The sequence below is a fragment of the Mauremys reevesii genome, linkage group 8, assembly GCF_016161935.1.
Source record: "Mauremys reevesii isolate NIE-2019 linkage group 8, ASM1616193v1, whole genome shotgun sequence".
NCBI classification, from domain to species: Eukaryota; Metazoa; Chordata; order Testudines; family Geoemydidae; genus Mauremys; species Mauremys reevesii.
The window spans coordinates 22375369-22399966 of record NC_052630.1 but is presented as its reverse complement, the minus strand read 5'-3'; the positions used below and the strand labels follow the sequence as shown (position 1 = coordinate 22399966).

The following is a 24598-nucleotide window of genomic DNA, read 5'->3' as shown; positions in this document are numbered from 1 at the left end:
GTCTAGTTTCCTTTTCTGAGCGGAGTAGAGTACAAAAAATAAATGAGCGGCAAAAAGAGTGGAAAGATTTTTCAAATCCTTTCTATTTTAATAAGCAGTGTCCCTTTAAGAGGAAATTGCAACTCAGTAGGAGCAGGATTGGGCCATTTAAACACAACAGGAGATTTGCCAGTGACTTCAAGATGATCAGGATCAGACCCAAAGTGCCGTACATTAAGTCTGTATATTTACTTATATGGCTCTCATCATTGTAGTATTCGAGCATGTGGTGACCTAGACACAAAACTTCCCTATCTTTGCTCACTGAGCTGGAGGATATTTGGCCCAACCACAGATCACATCCATCTTCATCAGCCTAATGAGGGAATATACATATGCAATGAAACCAAGGGAAATGCTCTCATGGGAGTCAACGTTGTAAAAACATCTGTTAAGTGTTTTCCGCACATCTGTTTATGGTTCAGCCTCTGTTTCAGTATTACAAAAACACTGCTAAAATTCCTAATAAGGGAAGCCTCGGGTCAGAGGAAGGAGTAAAGACCAGTTGCCATGGTTTGTACCACTTTATGTAAAAATTCACAGTTGTTAGTTTCATGATTCACACTTAGTTGAAAGAGATGAAAACAACTTCCAAACATGGGTTAAAACATATTAGAAGATGTCCTCAGAGATCCCCCAGTTATTACCATGTTGTTTAGCTGAAGGATGCAAAGCAAAGTGGGACTCTCATATAACTGCATCCTTTTGATTTTTTCATTTCTGATTTCAGTGACAAAGCAAAAGTCACTAGAAATGCAATGTCACCTCCAAACACTGCCAAAAGCACCAAGCGGGTTTTACTGAAATCCAGCAGATTTGCTCTCAGGCTGGGTTATGGGCTTCCAGCGGTCAGTGCTCTTTTGTGCTATGTCTGCAATGCTGTTTATGAAGGATCTGGAGTGATTTATGGGTTTTGCTTTGGAAACCAGACCCTTTGGTTGCCTGTACGCTTATAGGACAATCACTAATGTGCTGGTGCATGAATACTGAGCCCTGACCATTGCTGCTGTTTTTAAGCTTTCAAAAAAATAACATGGTAAAAAATAGGGGAGTTTGGCCAAGTTGGTTCACTTCCATTTTTAACTCAGCGCCAACTCCTAACGCTGCCCCAAAGGATATCAGTGGCTATGATGGGAGATCCCACCCCAGTCTGCGCACACATGCACGAATGGGAGAGTGGGCAAGGAGGCTCTGCTGGAATGCCAATTGAATATTAATAAACAAAAGTGATGTATACATGTGAAATTACTTTAATCTTTGACATTGTTTGTGGTTTCTAAAGTGCTAGCATTCAGTGAAGTACACCAACAGGTAAGGTTTTTACAGGCAAAACCAGAAGCAGCTGGTGCTACCCTGAAGAGGTACAAATAAAACCACACTTCCTCTTGAAGATACACTCTCTCTCTCTCTCCTTATATATACTTTCTATAGCTATGTGTGTTTGGCTGCTCCACAGCCTTTCCATCAGAGCTGAATATTTGGCTGAGTGCACATCACTGTCTTTACAGGGGCCTTCCCTGCATTGTGCACAAATTTCAGCAGCATCTCTGGCAATCAACTTGGAACACTGATCTCCTTGCGGTGGTGGGACTATGCCAATATTCTGACATTGGACTGCCTGCTACTGCCATCCTGGATGAACTCCCTCCCGGCACCATGTCAAGCATGACTAGATTGGGTGCAGGTTCATGTCTTCACCTGGGTTAAACACCAACCAACTTAATGTATTCAGATGATCCCAGAGTCCAGGTCCTCCTGCATCCAGGGAACAGCGTTTAGAATTCGCTCATTTCAACAGCCATTCTGCAATCAGCTGTGCTGTTCAGTGTGTCACAGATGGTCTTGCAGCCCCCATTGCTCGAGGCTTGGCTGCCAGCAGCGATATGTCCATTGTGCTCTGTTGGGAGCTTGAAGCTGAAGAGGTGGCATGAGTCCTTTCGCCTGCTGCCTTCCTGTAGGGGGCTCAGGAAGGAGCTGGAGCTCTTCCACTCCTGGAATGTGTACATTTCCATGTGAGGGTGAGTGACTTTGCTCAGGTAGCTGGGGCTCGGGGTGGCTGAGGATAATGTCCTCTGACTGCCACTTAGGAAGCTCCTGCTGTCTTCTAATGAGTCTTTGCGGGAGCGTTCGAAGGAGCCTTGGTTCCAGTTCCTGTAGTTGTAGGCCCACCACCCCAGCCGCCTCCGCCGGTGGCACTGGCACTTCAGGATCCGTATAAAAGCCCTCTTGAACTCTTTGCTTGAGCAGGGGTAGATGATTGGGTTCAAGCAGCTGTTGAAGTAGCCAAGCCAAAAAATTATCTTGAAGATGGCTTCAGGTGGCTTCAAAGCAGGAAACATAGACCCTATCAGGGAAAAACAAGCAGAGAAAGCATCTGAGATAACTGGTCCTGACTGCCTTTAATAAAGAGAATAAGGTGAACCCATGATGTTCATGGACATTCCTGTGAGGATGCCAGCGGCTGGGCTGGGGCCGGATTTAAAGGGCTCAGAGCTCCCCGCAGTGGCAAGAGCTCTGGGCCCTTTAAATCCCGGCCCCAGCCCGGCAAGGCTCGGGGTTCCCCAGAGCCGCAGGAGCTCCGGGCCCTTTAATTTGCTCCTGAGCCCCGGGGGCTCCCAGCCATCTCTGCAGCTGGGAGCCCCAGGTTGATTTAAAGGCCCTGGGGCTCCCAGCCACAGCCGGTGCCGGTGCCCCAGGGCCTTTAAATCTTGAGAGGCCCCACCTCTTCCGGTTGAGGCCACGCCCCTTCTGGATGAGGCCACGCCCCCCTCAGGACTCCGGCAGTACCGGTAAGTCCTGTAAGTTACTTTCACCCCTGTCTGAGTGTTTAAGTGGAATTTAAAAGGCACATAGTTCTTTGTTCACGCCTTCTGCAGTGGCCTGCATTTCAGTGCACAAACTATTGGGCTGCCCCTAATATTCTGCAGGCCTCTCCCTCCCATCTGCTGGAGCTCCCAAGGCTCAGCCCTGATTTGGTACTGCAGGAAGTGATGAATGCAGCACAGAGTCTAACACTGGAGAAACAGTGAAAAGTACCCAAAAGATTTCCAATGGACAAACCAAAATAATGCAAACACATTGACTGTCTTCTTAGTATTAAGTACTTTTTAATGAAAGATTCAACAAACATTCATGTGGTTCTAGGGAATAACCATGAAGAGGGTGTGAAACCCTTATACTATCTTAGTGAAACTTGATCCAAGCTTATGACTTGAGCAAATATAGGCAAGATATGCCAAGTCCTCCTATACACTCAGTCGGAACTGCTTTCAGGATTCATTTTCTAACAATAATTACAAATATTTTCCTTTGGATTTGAAGAAAAAAGTTTTGTGATTGTACTACACAAATATGAAAACTGATTATATGGAAGAACTAGTCTGGGGCTTATCCTTTAAAGTGTCTCTATTTTGTTTTCCAGAACCACCATAAAGTCTAGATGAACTCAAGATATTAAGGACCAGTAGGACCAATGAAGGCGCTGAAGAGCACATATTATTGTTGTGCAGGTCCTACATAAACAGCACATATTATTGTTGTGCAGGTCCTACATAAACATTGGCTTTTCCCCCCCAGGAGACTGGAATATATTGACTGAAAACATTAAAATCTGGTGGAGGAATTTCTTCTAGGTTCTAAATGTTTCCAATAATATTGGGCAGGACAAAATTTGGACATAATCCATTTGACAGTGTCTTTTCCCGTAAATAATAAATAATAGTTAAAGAAGAAGGAAAGGTTGCTGGAAAGACTTTGCCTATGGGTAAGTAAAGCAAGAGGAGTTCCACAGAAGAAATGAGTGGCTATACGTATGGAGAAAGATAAATGGGCCGCGTCTGTATGTGCTGTCTTGCATATAAACAGAATACAGTACAACACACTGACACACAAAGATCAAAGTCTCAAACAAAGCAGTGGAAAAGGTAAAAACAAAAGTCAAGTCCTGAAAAAGTGGGTAATATTTGAAAGAGCTAGTGGAAATGCGTATAGTACACAGTTAAGGAAAGAAGGTAACAGGCATGTCTCTCTCACACACTTTCAGGATAATCAAGTTTTCAGGTTTTTACTGATGACAATCTCCAGTCAGTCAGTTTGAGTTCTCGTATGTAAAAGGGCAACTTCTCAAGGGTGAAGAGAATTACTCCCCAACATCCCAGGCTGAGTGAGGTAGCATGTGTTCAGTTCTTATTCTTGAAATGTCACTGCACTGTGGCAGATAATTAAAAAAACCCAAACACTACAAAGCAACTACAGTACTGCAGTCCATCCATAATCGAGTGCTTAGCAGCAAAGATCTGAAGACATATCAATTTGGAAAGTGAAGGTTTGGACTTAAAAAATGATCTACGTCTAGCAACATTTGAAGGAGAATTTTGCATATTTCTCTCTTGCTTTTTTTGAGTAGTATGGGAACAAGATTAAAGATAGATATTTAAAACATTGGTTATAAAATTATTATTTTTCCAAATTTATTTATTTTATTTCCCACAGCTGCAGCAAAAATGAACAAGACTTAGACCCGTGGAGATAGCACACAATGCCTAGAATTCATTACTCACACTATAGTATCCCAAGATTATGCTTTTCTGAACAAAGAGATACTAATTTGACAAGTGGATATCCTTTGAGATGTTAAATTATAGAACTGTATGGTAATAGCTCTTTTTTCAGCAGTTGTATAAAAACAGTGACTTCTTATCTGAACAACGCAAGCCTTACAAATATGTAAAAACACCTCTGGAGGCTAGAGAATTTCATTTAGTATGTAATGCAGGATCACTGCATAGTTTTAGAAACATATTAGATGTTAGGATAATTATTTTGAAGGTGAACTGGCAAACAGAGATGTTATCATACCAACGGAGAATTAACAAATTCCCGAATAGAAACATAACTATTTTGCTTTTACACAGCACTTTGCATCTGTAGGTCAACTCAAAGTGCTTTTACAAAACATCATCACCCACATTTTACCAATGGGGAAACTGAGTAATAGAGAGACACACTGACTTACTGAGCCAGGATTAGAACCCCACCTCTCAAATTCCAAAACCATTGTCTTATCATTGTACCATACTGGGTAACCAATGAGTTTTTGTAATAATGACTCAGCTAGGTCCTAATCCCACAAAGCAGAGTTGAGGACACGTGAAATTAATGAAAGTTGAGCACTTTGCTGAGTCATGCTTACAGTTGGCAGTGCAGAGGTCATGGACAAATACAGTAGTTATTGTATCAGCAAAAACCCACATGGTATCTGACAGAGAGGGAATATTGACGAAAACTCAGTGATCATCTGAATGATGATGCTTCTACCATAGAATCCCATTCTAGCTCTAGTCCATTTGGATTATGAACCCAAGACCTTGTTTGGGATCTGAAACCATATCCTTTGGCCCAGAAACTGTGAGCTTGCTATCAGCTAAACCAGGTTAAACCTGCCACATTTTAATGCTTTATTTTCTTTATTTAGGGTCATATTGTCCCTGACCTTTGTGCAGGTACACAAGGTAATGAGATCGCCAATAAGTTCCTACGTGTCCCACGCAAGGGCCAGTAACATCTCCACCTCCAAGCCTTGGGTAGTCAGGGCAGACAATGGCCTGGGGAGGCAGAAGCTGCTGGGCCCTAGTGACAGATCCCATGGGATGAGAGCAGTTTGACAGTCAGGCACTGGCAAGAACACCTCCCAGCCAACGTTGTAGAAGTGGGGAGGCCAAGGCCAAAGTGCCCCCTCCCTCTCCATAGCTGGCTGCTCTGGCGATGAGCCACCTGCCCTCTCTTATGGTGCCACAGTAGGCCCTGGTGGGCAAAAGATGTAATTGCAGCACCTCCCCAGGATAATCTATTCTGCGGGGGGTAAAAAAATCTGTGGGGGACATGAATTCTGTGCTTATGTTTATTTTGTTAAAAAGTAGGGGTTTATGGCCCTCCCACTTTTAAAAGTGGGGGGCCATTGCCCTGACACCCCTCCCCCCCAGTTCCAGCACCGGTGCTCCCAGCCCATAGGTAATGGGTATCGCAGACCCCTACTCTGTACAAAGCAACCCAGGCTGGGGACAACTATCTCTCTCACACAGAGGCAGCAGGCTCCTTCTCACTGGACACAGTGGGAGTCTCCGTACCTCAGCCCCCACACCACTGTCCTGGCCCCGCACCGCCAGTCCCCTGCCTGGCCCCCACACACTGCACTTCCTGGCCGCACCCCACAGCCCATCCCAGCCCACACCATTTGCCCAGCCCCCCGCAGACTCACACCTTCTTGCCTGTGTGCCCTGTTGTCAGGCTCATAGCCTGCATCGCGGCAGTGCCTCCAGAGCCCGGACACAGTGGTAGGGAAGTGATGATACCTGGGCTCAAAGACTGCCTGGGGCAGCAGGAGACAGGTGTAGGTTGGCTGCCAGCATGGACCTGGATGGATCACTGTACTTGTGGCCAAAGCCCCACAGAGCTCAAGCAGCCCCAAGCTACGATGTTACCCATTCTGGGGGTGGGGAGAGCTTCCCTGGGAGCCTGGCTGTGGCTTCCTGCTCCTTGGAGCTCAGCCAGCCCAACAAGCCTTATTTTCCGCAGCTGCTGCCTAGGCATCTGCCATTAGCTGGGGCAGCCTCTAGGGTTACCACCTCACTGGTAGCTGACTGGCCTAGCTGGTTTTTTAAATGGATTTGCCAGTTGCCAGAAAAATAATTTAATCTGACGGGGTTTTTTTTATGTGGGTTTAAAGATTGGCATTATTATCACAATCACTGGGATATCTAATGTTAAAAGTTTCTGTGTCCAACGAAAGATGCTGCCGTGTTCCCATTTCCACAGTTTAAGTGATAACAAATCAAAACAGTTGAAAATACAGCAGCTGTCTTCCCACAAACATGCAAGCTCACTGCACGTGTGCGTGAGAGAGGGTTTGAGTCACGTGAGAGCGAGGAGATGGGGATGTTATCAATCTTATCTCCATGTGTTATCACTCCAGATACTATAAGTGGCTGTTGAAGGGGGGGTTGCGGAGTTGCCTTGTGGTTGGGGGTTGTGGTTGTGGTGGGCTTGCCTCGTGTGCGGGGTGGATGTTGGGCTTTTTTCATTTCAAAGGTAGTTACTCTTTGAGTAGGCAAATAGCGCCCTGTGCACTTTATGTTCCCTTCAGGACTTTAGAAAGTGTCTCAGGTTTCATATCCTCTCCCCCTTCTGCGTGTGGGACCTCCAAAGACATCAGTAGGAATTTCCCACAAAGATAGAAGACCCTTTGTTATTAGGAATTTTAGTTTGATAGAGGCCTCTGTATGAACCACCTCATTCTAATCGTGCAGACCTGGGCACAATTTGGCCACTGTTGCACAGAGCTCCTTTGACACTTATCCTACAGTAAAGATAGGGAAAATACATTTTGATTAGCTTGTATATTTTTAACATCACCCTTTCCCCTTGCCCCTTCCTTGGTACTAACAATGCCTTTTATTTCATCATGCATCCATGCCTTACCTTGTAATTAACCTGCCAGGAGGAAACAACTGTGGGCTATTTTGGTATCTTGATAAAATAATAAAACTAATCCTACCAGGCACAGTCTCCAAACAACAAACTAATATTTCCTACTCTAATCTCTAGCTATTTTCCCATCACAGTCTGATAAACAGATTAAATATTTCCCAGTCCTGATTTAGATTGCCTTTCAGAATAGCTGAAAAAATGTCGCCTATAATTATCTCGTCAGTGATTTATTCCTGATGGGGAAGCCAGAATAACTCCCCCACTCTAAACTAACTGTTTCCTGGCACTTCATGGTCAATAACTTCCCAGCCAGGGAATGTATTTTTTCTTCTCTTTTCATTTTTATTTTATTTATTTTTATTTATTTTATTTATGATGGTTTATATTGTGAGTCACTAAATATAGCATTGTATATGATTTACCTCTGTCTGCAGCCTTGACACCTTCCCCTTCTAGCTATTTTGCAAATCCCCTTATCCACTAATAATGCAGAACAGGAAATATACCAGGAACTCAATCGGTCTAGTAGTTTTTGATGGCATTTTGAAAAAAAAAAATCCCTAATCATTACCAACTGTACACACCAGACATGACAGAGCTATTCAGGTTGGAAGGAGACTGAACAAAAGTGAATAACATAATTAGGAATTAAAAGGTATTTTCTCTTGTGAAAGTTAATTTAAATTAGAATGTCATTAGCGTTTCAAGCAGTTTTTAATGAACTGTTTATTACAGTCAAACTATGTAAGTCACCCTCAGTGAAATTGGCGAAGGCTGTGGGAAACAATCTACGGGATTAGCCTGTCATTACACATTTTGAAGCATATCAGACCAGCATAGCATTGGGTAATTGAAACGAACCTATCACTAGCTCTAGGGTGACTGTTCCTCATCAAGGGCCTGATCCTGGAAAACACTGAGAGGTACTGAGCACTTCATAGGATCAAGCTCTAAATAACTTTGTTATGTTCTACTATTTTTATAGCACCCAGGGCTCAGCTCCTGAAAATGGGCCCAATCCTGCCGTTTGTACACCTCACGGCTCCTGTTAACATCTGGGATTTTGCCTGAGTAAGGACTGCATTGGACCCAGGGCTGTGCAATACAAAACATACGCCTTTCTCTTTTTTGCTCTTTTCTTACCTGATTATATTCTTCTTTTTTTCCAAGATGGAAAAACAAAGCATAGAAAATAATTCAGCACACATAGCCTTTCCCCACGGAACTGCTTAGGAATAGCTAGCGATGGACTGGAGCTGAAACACACTGGGGAAGCTTGGATGCAGGTCAGAACTTTGTGGCCACTCCCATCTCTATAGTGACCCTCCAAATCTGGGCATTCTGAAACACTGGGGCTCAGGTCCTACTCTAGGGGCCTAATTTATTGCACATTGATTCAGTGGGAGCCTTTGAATGAGATTTGGACTTCAGTGGCCTTTGGATCAGGCCCTAAATCAGCAGGGCGAACAGTAGGAAGATCCTCTGGATTTGCCAGATCCTAACACACATAACCGACCTTCACATTTGAGGCCAGTTCAGATGTAGCCTGCTACAGAGGAGCCACAAACACCGTAATCTCTCATGTTCTCTCTTGCTTTTTTGTTTTCCTTTACTCTAAAGTAAAACCTATTAACATTAAAAATACTCTGTGTCTGGGAAAACAACACAGACCACCTTTAAAATCATTGACTGTTGAGGCTTTGCTGTAAACCGTTCAGGTTTATCTGCAATCTAGTCTGTTACAGGAAAAGCCAGATATATAACAATAACCACCACTGCCATACTCTGTGTCATGCATTAAAAGCTAGATCAGAGTATTTCCAGAGTATGGATAATCACAGCTAGAAAAACAAAATTATTTGTGGATCCGCTGACACCTTAACTAGCAGATTTCTAGGAAGGGCATTTCTTCTCCAAGATCTAGATCCATTCTCAGCAGCCTAATATGGTATAAATATTTGCTGAAAAGTTTCCTGTTACCTCAGTCCACCAGTAACAATATTCCTGTAATGTGTGACAGCAAGATGGCAACGTTAAGACTCTTCATTTAAGTACAAAGGATAAATGTATTCTAATGGATACAGTACATCAGAGAGGGTCCTGTTCTCATTTTTGTAGGATAGAACTGAGCGTAAATAGTTAGACTAGCCAAACTAAACCAAAAAACCCTACCTCAAACAGAGTGTTTACCCTGAAAAGGAGGGGACATGCCAGAGACTCCGTGAAGGTCAATAGGGTCTTTGCTATTGATTTTGTATTGGTTAAGGTGCTCAATAGGATGTGTCTGTGAAGGAAATGCTGTTGAAGTTGGCTTATGCCAGGCAGTTAATTATGCCATTTCCATTCACACAAAAGGAAATAAATTGTGAACACCATTTAAATCAAACTGTTCATCATTTATGACATCATGGACCTCAATTGTGTGGATACATTTCCTTTAATCGGTCCTGTGTGCAGGGAATATATTTTGTTTCTGCTGTGATGGGCTTGAAAGCCAGGCAGCCTCTAGGTACATATCAATTGATTTACACCTTGTTTTAATGTAAGTGGGTTGACAATCTTCATGCGTGAGTTTTCTCGGAATATAGATTTCTCATTTGTGCCCAGACCGTGGGAAACTGTAAACCATTTTTATTCCAAATTACTGGCATTCTCCTTTTTTCCTTTCCTCCTTCTCTTTACCTCCCCTGGTGTTTCTTTTTCTATCTTCCTATTTTCTGCTTTCTGTCACTTTTCTTCTCTTATTCCTTTCTTCTCTTCATTTTTATCATTTATTCCTTCTCTCCTCTTCTTCCCTCCTATCTAGTTTTTCTCTCCATCTTCCTAGTTTTCTATTTTCTAATCACCCTTTTCTCTTCACAGTTTATGATTTTCCATTAGCCTAACACCCATCTTTAATTACATGTGTTTAAGACCACGTTGAAGTGGTCTTAAACACATAGGTTAATTACTCATTATTACAGTAGAAACACCTGCTTTGGCCAGACTGATGAAGTATTGGGGATTAATCATTTTGCTATTTTGGCAGATGTATGATCACACAGTAACAAAGTTTTGGTGGATGTAGGTTCTCAGGTGTCACCTTTTCTAGCTATTAGTGATAAAGGGACCGTATTAAAAAAATCTTATACATTTGGTTTCATACACACTGGGGCCCACTTAGAGGAAAATCTATCTGTTGTCATTATAGGAACAAATGGGAATCATTTATAGACTCATAGACTCATAGACTTTAAGGTCAGAAGGGACCATTATGATCATCTAGTCTGACCTCCTGCACAATGCAGGCCACAGAATCTCACCCACCCACTCCTGTAATAAACTCCTAACCTACATCTGAGTTATTGAAGTCCTCAAATTGTGATTTGAAGACCTCAAGCTGTAGAGAATCCTCCAGCAAGTGACCCGTGCCCCATGCTGCAGAGGAAGGCGAAAAACCTCCAGGGCCTCTGCCAATCTGCCCTGGAGGAAAATTCCTTCCTGACCCCAAATATGGCAATAAGCTAAACCCTGAGCATGTGGGCAAGACTCACCAGCCAGTACCCAGGAAAGAATTCTCTGTAGTCAGGGCTGGCTCTACAGTTTTCGCTACCCCAAGCAGCACGCCAAATTGCTGCCGTGGGCGGCGGGGGCAGGCCGTGTGCCCTTAGGGCAGCAGGCATGTTTTCGTGGCGGCGGCAATTCGGCGGCAGCTTCTATGTTTAGCTGAAGCCGCCCCGGACAGCTGAACATAGAAGCTGCCGCCGAATTGCCCTCACTGCAGAAACGCACCTGCCACCCTAAGGGCACACGGACTGCCTCTGTCCTCCACAGCGGCAATTCGGCACGCTGCTTGGGGGCAAAACAACAGGGACTGCCGCCCCCTGCAGAATGCCGCTCCAAGCACCAGCTTGGAATGCTGGTGCCTGGAGCCGGCCCTGTCTGTAATAACTCAAATCCCACCCCATCTAACATCCCATCACAGAGCACTGGGCATATTTACCTGCTGATTATCAAAGATCAATTGCCAAATTAATTGCCAAAATTAGGCTATCCCATCATACCATCCCCTCCATAAACTTATCAAGCTTAGTCTTAAAGCCAGATATGTCTTTTGCCCCCACTACTTGTTCATACAAAAGTAGGATGATGATCTGGAATTGCCGTTATGGTAAGAGCGCACTTCTCATAGAGAAATGTAATGTGAAAGAAAAACTTGATAGTGAGAAAGTTTCACTGGATAGATTTTTTTAAAAGATTAAATCAAAGTACACAATAGCATTTAGTAACTACCTGAGTTGGAGCATTGTCCAATATGAATGAAAAACGAAGAGTTCCAAAGTTCCAAACACTGAGTCAGAAGGGTTCTATAGACAACACTGTCACCTTCTTGTGTGCATGTCACAGGCTAGGACTAGCATGGGGGCTAATTACTACTGATTCTGAGTGTGGGTGGTAGACTCTAATCCTAAATTTTTAAACTTCCTAGTGGTGTTGTAGGTGCAGATGTAGGAAATAGAATTACTAGTTGCAGAGAGGCTGAGTGTATTACTGAGCAGAAGAGGGAAATTCCACTTCATGAAGGATTTTAAGATTTTAAAATCTGGCTTCCTTCCAAATTGGAAAGACATCTGAACCTTCTGAAATTCTCCATGGAAGAAAATTAAAAAAAAATCATTTCAGATCAAAATGTATGATATTGTACAACATTTAAAAAAAAATTGAAACAAAAAGTAACTTCAAAACCCCCCAAAATAGAAATGTTTGTTCCGACAATGCCAAAATGGGATGTTTTGACATTGTCTGAACTTTTTTTTTCCTGGTTTGTTCCTTAGTGAAATTGCCACAAGTTCATGAACCATTTCAATTTTGAGGGCAATGGATTCTCTGATAGAAAATGGTTCTAAGTGTTTCACATGTGTTCTAGAAGAGAGATTTGTCTAGTGCCACACAATTTGTCATTCTCAAAGCCCAGACTAGAACTCCAGTTGCCTCTTTTCCAATCTTCTGCTCTGTTCACTATCTCATGCTGCCTCCCTTAATCAGGATGAACTAAAAGCCAAGTTTTCATTACTGTAGTTAGTTAGAATAGAATATTAGGGTTGGAAGGAACCTCAGGAGACTTAGTCCAACCCCCTGCTCAAAACAGGACTGATCCCCAGACAGATTTTTGCCCCAGATCCCTAAATGGCCTACTCAAGGATTGAACTCATAACACTGGATTTAGTAGGCCAATACTCATACCACTGAGCTATCCCTCCCCACTAAAATTTTTTTTTTCCCTGTCCTTCACTGCAAGACTGTCCCCACACCAGGTCTAGGACCTAAACCTGCTTATCAGTGACAGTAGCAAGTCTTGTAACCGCTGAAGAGAAACAAGAACTCTACATCAAGTTTAGTCAGCCCTGCCACAAGGCACTGGGGAAGAGAAAGAGGCTTAAATGCTACCTAGGAGTTTCTGAAACAGCACCCACAAAATAGGAACCTATCCCCCACCCCCTAGCTAGCAGTGAGAAAAACTTGGCTTTTATGGGGTTGAAAGTCATTGCTTCCTATCTGTAAAAGGCAATGTTAAGCTAAATAGCAATAACAGGTTAACTAACATTGTGTTTGCCTAAGGGTAAAGGGCAGACACTACATGCATGTGGTAATTAGGTTCTTATTGGATAAGTGAGAAGCATGGAAGCTAGCTATTACCAGAACTATTGTGAGTGCTGAATATATGAAAAGCAGGAAGACACGCTGAACTTTGCTAGTTTGCTGTGGTCCTTGTTACAATGTACTTGGCCAAATCAGCATGCCAAGTTTTTAATGTTAATTGGATTCCTGAAGCTCCTGATTTTTTTGCCTCCAACATTCAATATTTGTTTACATTCCTCTAAACTTATATAAAACAGAAAAAATCCCTAGTTTACAAACATTTGGTAATTGAAGTCACAGACAGGGGCTCTGTTATCTGTCTCAGTGGTTTATGAATGATGCATACTCATGCTCCCATCCTGTTACAATTTGGAAATGCAACCTGTGCAAACCTATAAATATTGTCAGCATCATTAAATAGCCAATAGCATTTACACACATAGAGCCTGATCTGTATTCTTTACGCACACAAACTCCGCAGGGAATGCTGTGGGAGTACAGGGTGTGCAGGGAATGCAGAATCAGACTCTGAAAGAGCACTTCTCTGTACTAATACCTTGGTAAACAGGACAAAAAGCTCTGGCAAGGGTAGTCCCTGCCTTCTGGCAGCCTGGAGTAGCTTTGTTTTTTGTCCTCTTAGCCTAATTAAAATCCACACATTCAGATGCCTTCTCTTATCATCCACATCATCTATCTGTGATTAATGGTGTGTCAAATTCCAAGTGAACAACTCACCCTTACAAACACAGTATGATTTCATTCTGCACTATACAAGGCTCCAACTCTAGGGACTTGTCTACACAGTGGCCAAAACTTCACTGGAGGATGCTATAGCATAGACAGGGTTCAGGCCTTTTTACCATCGTGTTGTCTAACACTGCCCAGAGCAGAGCCCTTTCGTCACTTTTCAGTGGTGGCTGACATGGTCCTTGTATGTCCCATATGCTGCAGGCATTGACAGAATGGAATAGATAAGATTCTACTCCCACCCATCTACATCTTTAATGGCCAGTCCCCTGCCACTCACCCACTCAGTCCTGCAATGTAATAGAGGCACTGGGAATGACCAATAATAACCCTCCTAACATGATAGAGAGTCATTGGCTGGCACATTCCATGATGCCATTAAGGGATTGGGGCCATCTCTGAGGCCCCACCCTGCAATTCAGCCCACGTATGTAGATCTTCAGATGAAAGATGCTGTCAAACTACAAAGCATTATTGTTATAATTAAAGACTTGATAGCTGAATTTAAGATTTGCGCAATCTATACGAGGGCTGAAGGACCGATTGATCAAGGTGATGGTACAATAGCCCATTTGAAAATAGGTACTAAGAATGATTTCGTAACAGGAAGGACAATGGAAGCTCTCTCTTCTGGGGCAAAAGAAAGAAAGAAAGAGGAAGCCAGTATCTTAAATAAAATACCACTTGGAATTCTTTGTGCCCCATCTGTAATATTGTAACTATCATCAGAAATACAGGACATTTCGTGGATAGCACAAATTCTTTCAAGTTCATTCTCCCTTTTATTTACATGCTATCAAAACAGTCCTTAAAAATGCATAGAGGGAAATTCAAGCAATAACTTTAATGCAAATAGAAATCTGTCAGCCAGATCCTGAGCTGGGGTAAATCAGGGTGCCTGCACTGAGGCCAATGGAGCCATGACGATTTATACCAGCTGGGAATCTGGGCCTTTCTGTTTAAGTTGTCTTCCTCTCCTGTTATCAAGACTTTCATTTATGGTATTTTTATATTCTAATATAATGTTCTTAGGGCCTAACCTTTCTCCCATTGAAGCCATTGGGAGTTAAATGGGGACGGGAGTCTGATCTTATTATTTTTGGCCAGAATAAAACAGTTTTGCAGCTGGCTAACTGGATAGGATATGGCCAGGGCTTGCACTTGTTTTGCAAAGGATTAGTTGATTAAGGAAAAGCTAATCTAAGTCTGCAGACATTTCATTTATTACACGTATGCATTTTCAAGTACTGGGCTTGCTTTATAAACAGTTTTTTTTAAACTTTTTATTCTTGATGTATGGCCTAACCATTCTTTCTTGGATATCTTTGGTAAAGGATAATCCTCTGGCTGGGGGACCTAATAGGAGAGCTATAGAGAGGCTATCTTGGCTTCCATTCTAAACTCTGATATTCACACCTTGATGATCATGGCTTTTTAATTAAGCAGGTTAGTGCACCGTGTTTTAGGCCTCGGTCCAAAAGCCATTGAAATAACAAAATATTCCCATAGCATTCAATGGATTTTGGATCAGGCCGTTTGTTCAGATGCCGCTAAACCCTGTACTCTTTCCCCTGACCTTCATTTAATAGATCTGTCCATTTTTGCATTAAAAAGCACCTATCCCATACAGCTACTATGGCACTGATCCTGTAGGCACTTGGGCATGCGTATAAATTTACTCACATGAATAATCCCACTGAAGGCAATAGGATGTGAATAAAGTTACACGTGTTCACAACATCTGCAGTATCAGGACATATGTCCATTGCTCTGCTGGGTGTTGAGAGCAATGTTCCCCACTAGAAAAATCAATTCCTTCCTCTGTTCAAGTTTAATAGCTGCCCAATGGCTAAATCCCCACATTTCTCCTTTGAATTTTCTGGTTTAATAGAGTATGAGCCTTCCCAACAACAGAGAAATATATTGCCCTAGAAAATAAGAAGATATCCATATTACCTCCCTTCTTGAGACTGATTATCATTTTTACTGAGGTCAGTTGGTCTCACCAGAGATCAGAGCCTCTCTTGTCCTGTGATGTCTGTTTAGAACTTGTAGGGTTTAGTGCTGATGTTTATCTTTAGGTGACTAGTTTCTGTCAATACTTTTCTTTGAATTCAAACTGGTTTTGTATTTTACTTGCATATTTACTTCAGTGTGATGCTGTGTTTTAACATTTGCCTGTTTGCCATCTAAAGCCCCAAATATAAGTTAGTAAATAAAAGAAGCATCCAATCCCTGGATGTTCATACAATTTCAGGTGTTCTGACAAACAGCTTTGCTTTGAAAAGAAAACATTGCAGGCAAAGAAACTAATCGCTTTGGGTATTTTGGATGACATTCACCACGGAGCATAAGGGGCTGAATAGGGCTTAAGTGGAGCTTGAGTGGCGCGTAGGCCTTGTGCTGCAATGAATCATTTTGAGAAGGGTAAGTACTCCATACATGGCAACATGTGCTGGGCCTCTGCAGTAACTGCCCATCATGATCTTTGGCCTCATGTGCATTGGTCAGAGAATAGATTGAACTGTTTTGTCCTACAATTTGAGCTATTGAACTTTCCAAAGATCTGGGCTGAAACTGATTAAATTGCTATTCTAAAGGGCTTTAATTTGCTTAAAGGGATTAAATTGCTATTTTTCTGCTTTTCTAAAGGGCTGAAATGCTATCGGACACTGAACTGGCAACTTGTGGGCACCAATCTTAAACAGCTAAACTAAAGAGGGTTATAGGAAGAAATAGGCCTAAAGTCTTTAGGAGCCTATACATACAAAGCAAGGACTAGAGCTAAAATCTTTGATAAAATATGATTTCCATGGAAAGATGTGAGACCTGATCCTCAATTCCTGGTGCACCGGGAATGCAGAATCAGGCCCCAAATAACACAAACTTACATTGTAACTTTGAACTTATATGTTGGTTGCTTGGAGGACCCCTAATATTATTACTTATTTTATTGTCAGATTTAAAAAGCCTACTAAAAAAAGGCTTTTTGGAAAGTAACATTATTACTGTTTTCTTTTACACATCTGGTCTCTCATGCTGCGGCCACTGATGTCAATGGGAATTTTGCATCTCATTTCAGTGGTTGCAGAATCAGAGTTTATTTAGGCCTGCAATGTACCTGTCTGGAGCCCCAGTGAAATCAAGTTGCAGGACTTGTGTCTTACGTGTTAATAATTTTTAGTGCTGGTGGTGGCTTTTTTCCTTGCAACGTATGTTATGTCATGTATAAGCTTTACGGCTGGGCTCTTCAAAGGAGCCTGCAGGTGCTGGGTGCCAAACGCATATTGGTCAAATTGTGAGTTCGACGCCTAATTCACTTACACTTCTTTGGAAAGCTCTGCCTAATAATTCACCTAATAGAAATAGCATTGAGTTGCAACTGGTAGCCCTGCTGTACCATATGGAGCCTTTTCACCCTAGATGCATTTCTTTTTATACATGTAACGGCTCAAAATTGATTCCACCTTATGTAAAAGAGGGTCTGGATCACAAATGGTTTCAGACTTCTTTTCCCACTACTCTAGCTAAAAGTTGTCTATTTTTATTTGACATTTTTCAACAGTGAGTATTTAATATGTTCCTGATGCCTTTGAATATTTTTGGGTGAAAAAAATATTTATTTTGAAATAACCAAGATATTTACATTTTGAAATTATGTTGCTGAGTTTGTGGAGCTACCAATTGCCTTGGCAGCATATATGCCTTAATTTTATTCATTATACTGCATCACACATAATTTTGAATAGCAGGATAGCTGGCTATATAAACTGAGTGTTTATAAACATGCACAAGAGGGATATAATATAGGCTTTATTCACATGAAAAAACAGCTGGTACCTCATGGGGAAAAAAACCTTTGCACATTATTCTGTTTGGAAACGATTCCGGTGCATGCATCATGCTATGCTTAGTGCTGGAAGCAGCATGGCCCAGTGGTTAGAGCTAGGTGTGGGCATCAAGCAATCAGGGTTCTATAGTGACTGGTTGTATGATGTGTAACAAATCACAACCTCTGTGCCTTAATTTCTCTGTTTGTAGACTCAGCAGAGTACTTTTCCACCTTTGTAAAGTGCTTTGAAGTCTCTGGTTGAAAAGCACTCTGTAAATGCGAAATATTATTTCTCTTCACGTATTAGAAGGAGCACATTTATTAAAACAAAATCTTTGTTTCTCAAGAATTCAGCTGATCCTGCTGCGTATTCCCACCCCTTGTGCCCCAATGTTATAATCCTTTGTTTGGGACAGCACAACAGGTAGCTGTGGAAATTATTGCAATGTCACAACCAAAGGATTAGAACTTTAGCAGGGGAACAAGCAGCAGGAGCGGAGGAACTTTTGAGAAGAAAAGAGCTTATTTACATACAAGCAGAATCATTTGTCAAGGCAATATTTTTCAGTGTCCCAGGATTCAGGCATAACTGTACAGTTGTAAAGTGTTTCAAGATGCATTGGGTCAGATTCTGATCAGTTTCACATGACTGCAAATACAGAATTGCTCTATTTTACATCCATGCATATTGTGGGGACGTGTCATCACTGAATGAATCAGGAGGGGAAAGCCAGATGATTGCAAAGGAGTGTGCATGTAGGTATGACTAGAAATAATGGGCTGGACTTCGGAAAGGGAAAAGGTAGGCTGAACTATAAAGAGAAACTTGCAGGGAAGTAGAAGAAGCTGCTTTAAAAACTAGTTTGGACCGAAGAGCAGAAAATATACCATAGCTAACAATCCTGTATTGATTAGGATGTGGCTGACATAACAGGCCCTTTTCACCTTTACCTTCTATGCATTTTCAAAGCACTGCAGAGGTGAATCTAAGTGGCCATCCATCAATGTGGAACAACTATGTATTGTCAAACAAATAGGATTGTGACATCTTTGAATGAATTAAGGAAGAAGATCAGGTGAATTAGGGCCTGATACACCTTCTGTTTCTGGTGATTAGCAACAATTGAAAAAGTAATAAGAGGAAAAGTACACAGCAGTTAAATAGGCTTGGCTAACATTTTTTCTGGGGATCAGAGCATTGAACAAGGATTTGGGCTCCTGGAGTGGGCTGGCAGAAAGATGAGGTTGCAGACACAGACGACTGGATTGCTATTCTAATGTACTGATGAGTATGTAAACCCTCTAACAGGAATGGATACTGACAACAAAAAACATCTCAGAACTGATCTAAGTAGCAGCACTTTCAGTATCCCAATAAAAGGCCCAATCCCGTGAGGTGTCAAGTTCTCTCAACTCCTTATTTTGTTCAATGGGAATTGTGGAAGCTTAGCACCTTGCGGGGTCAGGCGTTAGAGCCCAGGTGCCAGAACAGCTCTTTTCAGCCAGACAGCTTCTCCTCAGCCCCTGCTGAATCTCTGAATCTCTGTGTCTCCAAACAGTGTTGAGATTTTTTGATCAGTCACTCCACTTGCAACATCTTGGGCTCATGGTTGAGAACAGGTGAACTGATGTTTTAAATTCCTCACTCACTTAAGGAATAATTCATTAGCCATCCCATGGGTGAGCAGGGAGCCTGCAGCGGCTTTTAACCGTTCTCAAGGCAAAATGAATACATGTCAAAATATGGCTTCTTTTGACTCCATATCTATACTACTCTTGTTACTATGATTTTGAGGTAGGTCCTCAGCTTGTGAAAATCAGCAAGTGAAACTACTGACTTAAAAGGCTACACTTATGCCAGCTGAGGATCTGTCCCTTTACATTTAAGCCAGGATATAGCAGTGAATTTTTTTAAGGTTCCTACAGCAATCTAAGCACAAAGGGACTGAGCTAATTTACTTTAGCAGAGGGTCCTGAACACCACTGGATTCTACTGCCTGAGTTTAGAGATTCTTTATATCTAGACTGTAATGTTGTACTTTGTAAACATGCTTTGCACAACACATCTACCCTGTATGGATGACATACGTATTTTCCCAATGATCTGTAGCATTATCCAGTATGGTGGAACTTTCTCTGACAGAGGACAATGTTTGACATCAGGGGGGCTGAGTTCAGGAGCCCTTAACTCAGTATTTCCTGGCCCTTGCGGGTTTGTCACACCGGTAGCCTTACATATGATTAATTTTAGACACATCGAGCCAGATCTTCCCGATTTTCACCAGCTGAGAATCTAGCACAAAGAATAGCACACCCATAGTTTGATCCAGTAAAAATGATAAACTTAAAACTTTTAACCAGGCCCCCTAGATCTTGAGGCAGTTTAGAGACAATTTGTTCAGCAGGAGTCAGGGGACCATAGGTGAAATGTATAAAACCAACTCTTTAGCTTACCACAGTGACTGGATTAGAAATATTTAGTTTTACAGTGACTAAGTAAATATGAGACACAGAACACCGAGAAGGCTATTTTCCACCTTCTTTCATGGTTAGCCAGTAGGATCATTTGCTTTGCATAACAGCTGATTTTGGACAGAGATTTTAGAGAAGTTTTAAGAATTCTGTGCTAACAGGTTGTGAGCTGTTGTGCTGTGATGCTGATTCAAAGTGGTGAATAATATTAAGGACAAAAAGGGAAAAAGTCGAAAGGATTTCAGGAATGCAGCCCTGTGTAAGGTTATGTAGGATGCGTTGGTAACATTTTCAGTTAAAAGTACATAGTTTTAGAGCATTTAAAAATGAAAGAATTGATTGCTAAAAGTTCCAGCTGCAGCCTCTTCAAGGGCCTGATCCAAAAGCCCTTTGAAATCAATGGGAGACTTTCCCTTGGCTTTGGATCAGACCCCAAAAGAAGAGATGCAGTCAAGTCACAGTGTATGGATCCAGATCTAGATTTTGAATGCCCCATAGTTCAGAGGTGTTTGGATCCAGAGCTTTGGATAAGGCCATTTCTACTAAAAATGTTACAACCTAGTCTGTATTATTAACAGCTGACAGTATAACATGTTAAAAAGCTGTGTATGACATCTGAATGGGCTGCCTGCATCTGTTCAATTCATGACTTTTGCTATTCAGCATGCTACAAAAATATCCATAAAACATTTAAAAATAAAACACTTATAAATGGAACCTTAATATAAAGTGTTAAGAAAAAATATGTGAAGGTTTTATCCATGTGCCATCTGTCTACCTGACAACTGAACTGATTTCTTCAGGCTGCAAGACACTGCAAAGTTTTTCCATGACTTTCAGCAAGAACAGTGTCAGAGGGAAATTATGATGTAGTTCTATCTATCTATCTATCTATCTATCTATCTATCTATCTATCTATCTATCTATCTATCTATCTGCAGTTCTAATGCATCTGTCTTTATGGCATCTGGACACCATTCAGCTGATTTTTATCTAACATTTCTGTAATAAACGATTGACCCTCATCCCTGGATCCCCATCTTACCTAGAGGCAGAGCTATGAAGAAAGGTAGCCAGCACAAAATAAACATGCCAACTACAATTCCCAAGGTCTTGGCTGCCTTCTTTTCTCGAGAGAATTTAAAAAGTTTGAAAGCTATGGAGTTTCTGGGGTGGTGCCCCTTGCTCTTGCTGCTGTTGAAAGTGTCCTCGTGAATGTTCCGGGAGTGAATCCTTAAGGTCAGCTCCTTGGAATCACACATTTCTTTCATGACCCCAGCTTCCAGGTTTTTAGTTGTTCTTTTGGCCACTATGTAGACTCTACAGTACATCACCAGTATGACAATCAAAGGAATGTAAAATGACCCCAAAGAAGAAAACAAGGCATAGAAAGGTTCTTCAGTGATGCGGCACTCTTTATCGTCCTTGGGTGCTGGTTCCTTCCACCCCAGAAGAGGTCCAATGGAGATTACCGTGGAGAGGACCCAGACACTTAGGAGGGCAAGAATTGCTTTCCTTCTAGTTACCAAAGTCGGATACTGAAGTGAATAACTCACCCCTATATATCTATCTATAGAAATTGCACACAGGCTTAAGATAGAAGCAGTACAGCACATCACATCAACCGCTGCCCAGATATCACAGAATATCCTCCCTAAAGCCCAATAGCCAAGAATTTCTAGTGTAGCAGAAAACGGAAGGACAGTAAAACTCAGCAACAAGTCTGCTATTGCGAGGTTAATTATGAAGTAGTTCGTAGGGATTCTTAAATGCCTATTGCAAGCTACAGAGAGAATTACCAAGATGTTACCTACTATAGCAAAAAGTATGAAGGCACCTAGGACAAGCCCCACAATTATAGCCCTAGTGATATCCAAGGCAGGTAAATTCAGATTGCTTGCTGACTGATTAGAGTTGTTTTCAGTGAGACTCCCATTACTTAGTACAGAGTAGTCCAAATATCCAGGTAATGATGAATTATAGTTATCATCAAGGTAGGTATTCATCTTAAAAATCATGCTCCATAGCAAGTTGTAATTGGATCCCCTGGACAATGCACAAAAGTGCTTCAGGTCTGTTGAAAGTTATCTCTCCACCGAAGAACTTGCTGTAAGGCAAAGCCCAGTTTCAGCGTGAGAACTCATCGCCACTGTAGGTTACGAGCCACCAGCATGCAGAGTTTGCACAGCATGTAATCCTCTGAAGCTTGTCAAAAAGTAATAGGATGCTCAACTTGGTTAATTTTCCATGTCAATTCATTTAAACAGAAATTAGCAGATGGAACTCTTGGACTGAGTCTTAGAGTAGCTGTTTGGATCATGAGGTCTCTGAAACAAAAGGCTGGTTTACTTTCCTCTCTTGTGCATTTGTGGCTTTGTTGGAAGGATGCCCCTGCCTAGCTGTTATGACATGCGTCTCCAAGAAGCGTTTGTAAGCATTTAGGCAGCTCTGCATGGAGTGGCTGCCTTTGCTTACACTGGCTGCTCTAATGACATCACTGGAGCCCTGACACATAACAGCACTAGAGGGCAATGCAGTTTAAGTTAAAACTTCCAAGTCCAAGCTTCAAAACTAAACAAATGGAATATATCAATCTTAATTAAAGCATTTGCCACATAGAAATCTGGATTGGAAACCTTAAAAAAATAGTTTCATTATCTGAGAAAAATATACTCAGTGGGATATGGAGAAAAAGCAACTGCAGTTCAAAATAATATAGCACCCTAGGACTTTCACTCACTAAATAAGTATCTTGTAGTTTATTTTGTAATCAAAATGAATCATGTGCTATTTGACAGATCTAATGATCCCCTACCTTGTAATGATGAACACATGGATTTGGGAAATGCAGCATTTATGGTTTTTATGGTCAAATATAGAAAGACTTAGTATTCGAAAGTGACACAGAATTGCACATGAGCTAGTTTTATTTCAAAGGCAGTTTTCTCCTGTAAATTAGGGGAAAAGTGCCAGATGATGAAACTCAAAATCTGTGGCAAGATCTTTGATGATGATTCTGTATTGTATTATTCTGGATCCCTCTCTCTTTAGACCCCAGTTTTGCAAGCTACTGAGTGCCCTCAACTCCATTTGAAGTTAATGGGGATTGAAGGTCCTCAGTACTTCTTAGCAAGCATTCAATATGCTTAAATACCTTGCTGCATCTGTGCCTTAGACTTTGAGGTCTTTAGGACAGGGACGTGTTATTTTTTAGCCACAATGGAGTGCAGTGTATGCTGTGTAGTCTTGGATCACCAGATGCAGGAAAGTCCTGTAACTTCACAGCCTAATACCATTAAAAAGTAAAAGCAAAACATCAGCTAAGCATAAAACTGCCAAAATATTGTTCTCTACTTTCTATCATTGTATTATATCCTACAGCTGTTGTCTGAAGAACTCTGAGTGACCATATATTGGTTTTTCTGTTACAAAATGTACCATGTTTAAAATAAAAGGTTTATTTTCAATAAGGCGACAGTGAATGAACAGGGACGTTGTTTTGAAAGACATATTTTGTACACAAAAACTCTGCTTGAATTTTATTTCAGGAAGCATATGACATGTTTGCATTGCACTTAATAATGGCAGTGACAATGAGAAATAACTTGTGTTTAAAAGCTTTTCTTTGAAGCACCTATAATAACACAGTGAAAACATGTCAAGAGACCACTGGAGTGATAAAAAAAAATTCAATTATTTTATGAATATCTGTTTTCCTGGTTAGACTGAAATATCTTAAGTTCAGCCACCTTGAGACACCGGGGACTTAGGCTCAGCATTGCAAAGCTTACGTGCCTTTCCACCTAGTGGAATCCACAGCTCTGAACCGGGCACTCAAGATCCCTATACAATGCCTGGGGAGAGTTAGGTTGCTAAGGCCTGGTCTACGTTGGGGAGGATTGATCTAAGTTACACAACTTCAGCTACGTGAATAATGTAGCTGAAGTCGACGTACTTAGATCTACTTACTGTGGTGTCTTCACTGTGGTAAGTCGACGGCTGATGCTCTCCCGTCAACTCTGCCCGCGCCTCTCGCCTTGGTGGAGTACCAGAGTCGACGGGAGAGCGCTCGGCAGTTGATTTATTGCGTCTAGACTAGACGCGATAAATTGACCCCATTGCTGCCCATCGATCCAGCGGGTAATGTAGACAAGCCCTAAGAATGGGATCCACAAAAGCCAGGATGCTGAACAGGGCACCACCAAAGTTAGCCAATAGGAAATATCAAAGAGAGAGGTGTGACATAGGATCCACCCTTCTCAGGGACTTAGATCCCTAACTCCAGTTGAAGGGAAGCACCTATCGCCACTTGGGATTCCCAGCCATGACTGCTCTCCTGGAGTTAGGCACCTAAGCCAGGTCAGTCCTTTCTTGCAAAAAAACAAAGAGGAAGTGGTGCGCCCT

At 41.9% G+C, this 24598-nt stretch overlaps 1 protein-coding gene and 1 long non-coding RNA gene across 11 annotated transcripts in view; one reads left to right on the top strand and one right to left on the bottom strand.

Moving 5' to 3' along the window:
* LOC120370614 overlaps positions 1-24598 on the top strand; it is a 174201-nt gene that overhangs the window by 29509 nt on the left and 120094 nt on the right. For 3 of the 10 annotated variants that reach the window (XR_005583834.1, XR_005583836.1, XR_005583838.1), the window contains exon 4: positions 8695-8810. This is a non-coding gene — a long non-coding RNA (uncharacterized LOC120370614). Of the gene's footprint in view, positions 1-3460; positions 3653-8694; positions 9180-24598 lie in introns of those variants that run through there. The other 7 variants (XR_005583837.1, XR_005583841.1, XR_005583842.1 and 4 more) reach the window with 4 other exon arrangements.
* On the bottom strand, positions 602-22615 carry ADRA1B (adrenoceptor alpha 1B). The gene is made up of 2 exons (XM_039485637.1): positions 21240-22615; positions 602-2383 (listed from the first exon to the last, which is right to left on the bottom strand). The coding sequence occupies exons 1-2, from the start codon at positions 22210-22212 to the stop codon at positions 1815-1817; spliced, it is 1542 nt and encodes a 513-aa protein (XP_039341571.1). The 5' UTR covers positions 22213-22615; the 3' UTR covers positions 602-1814.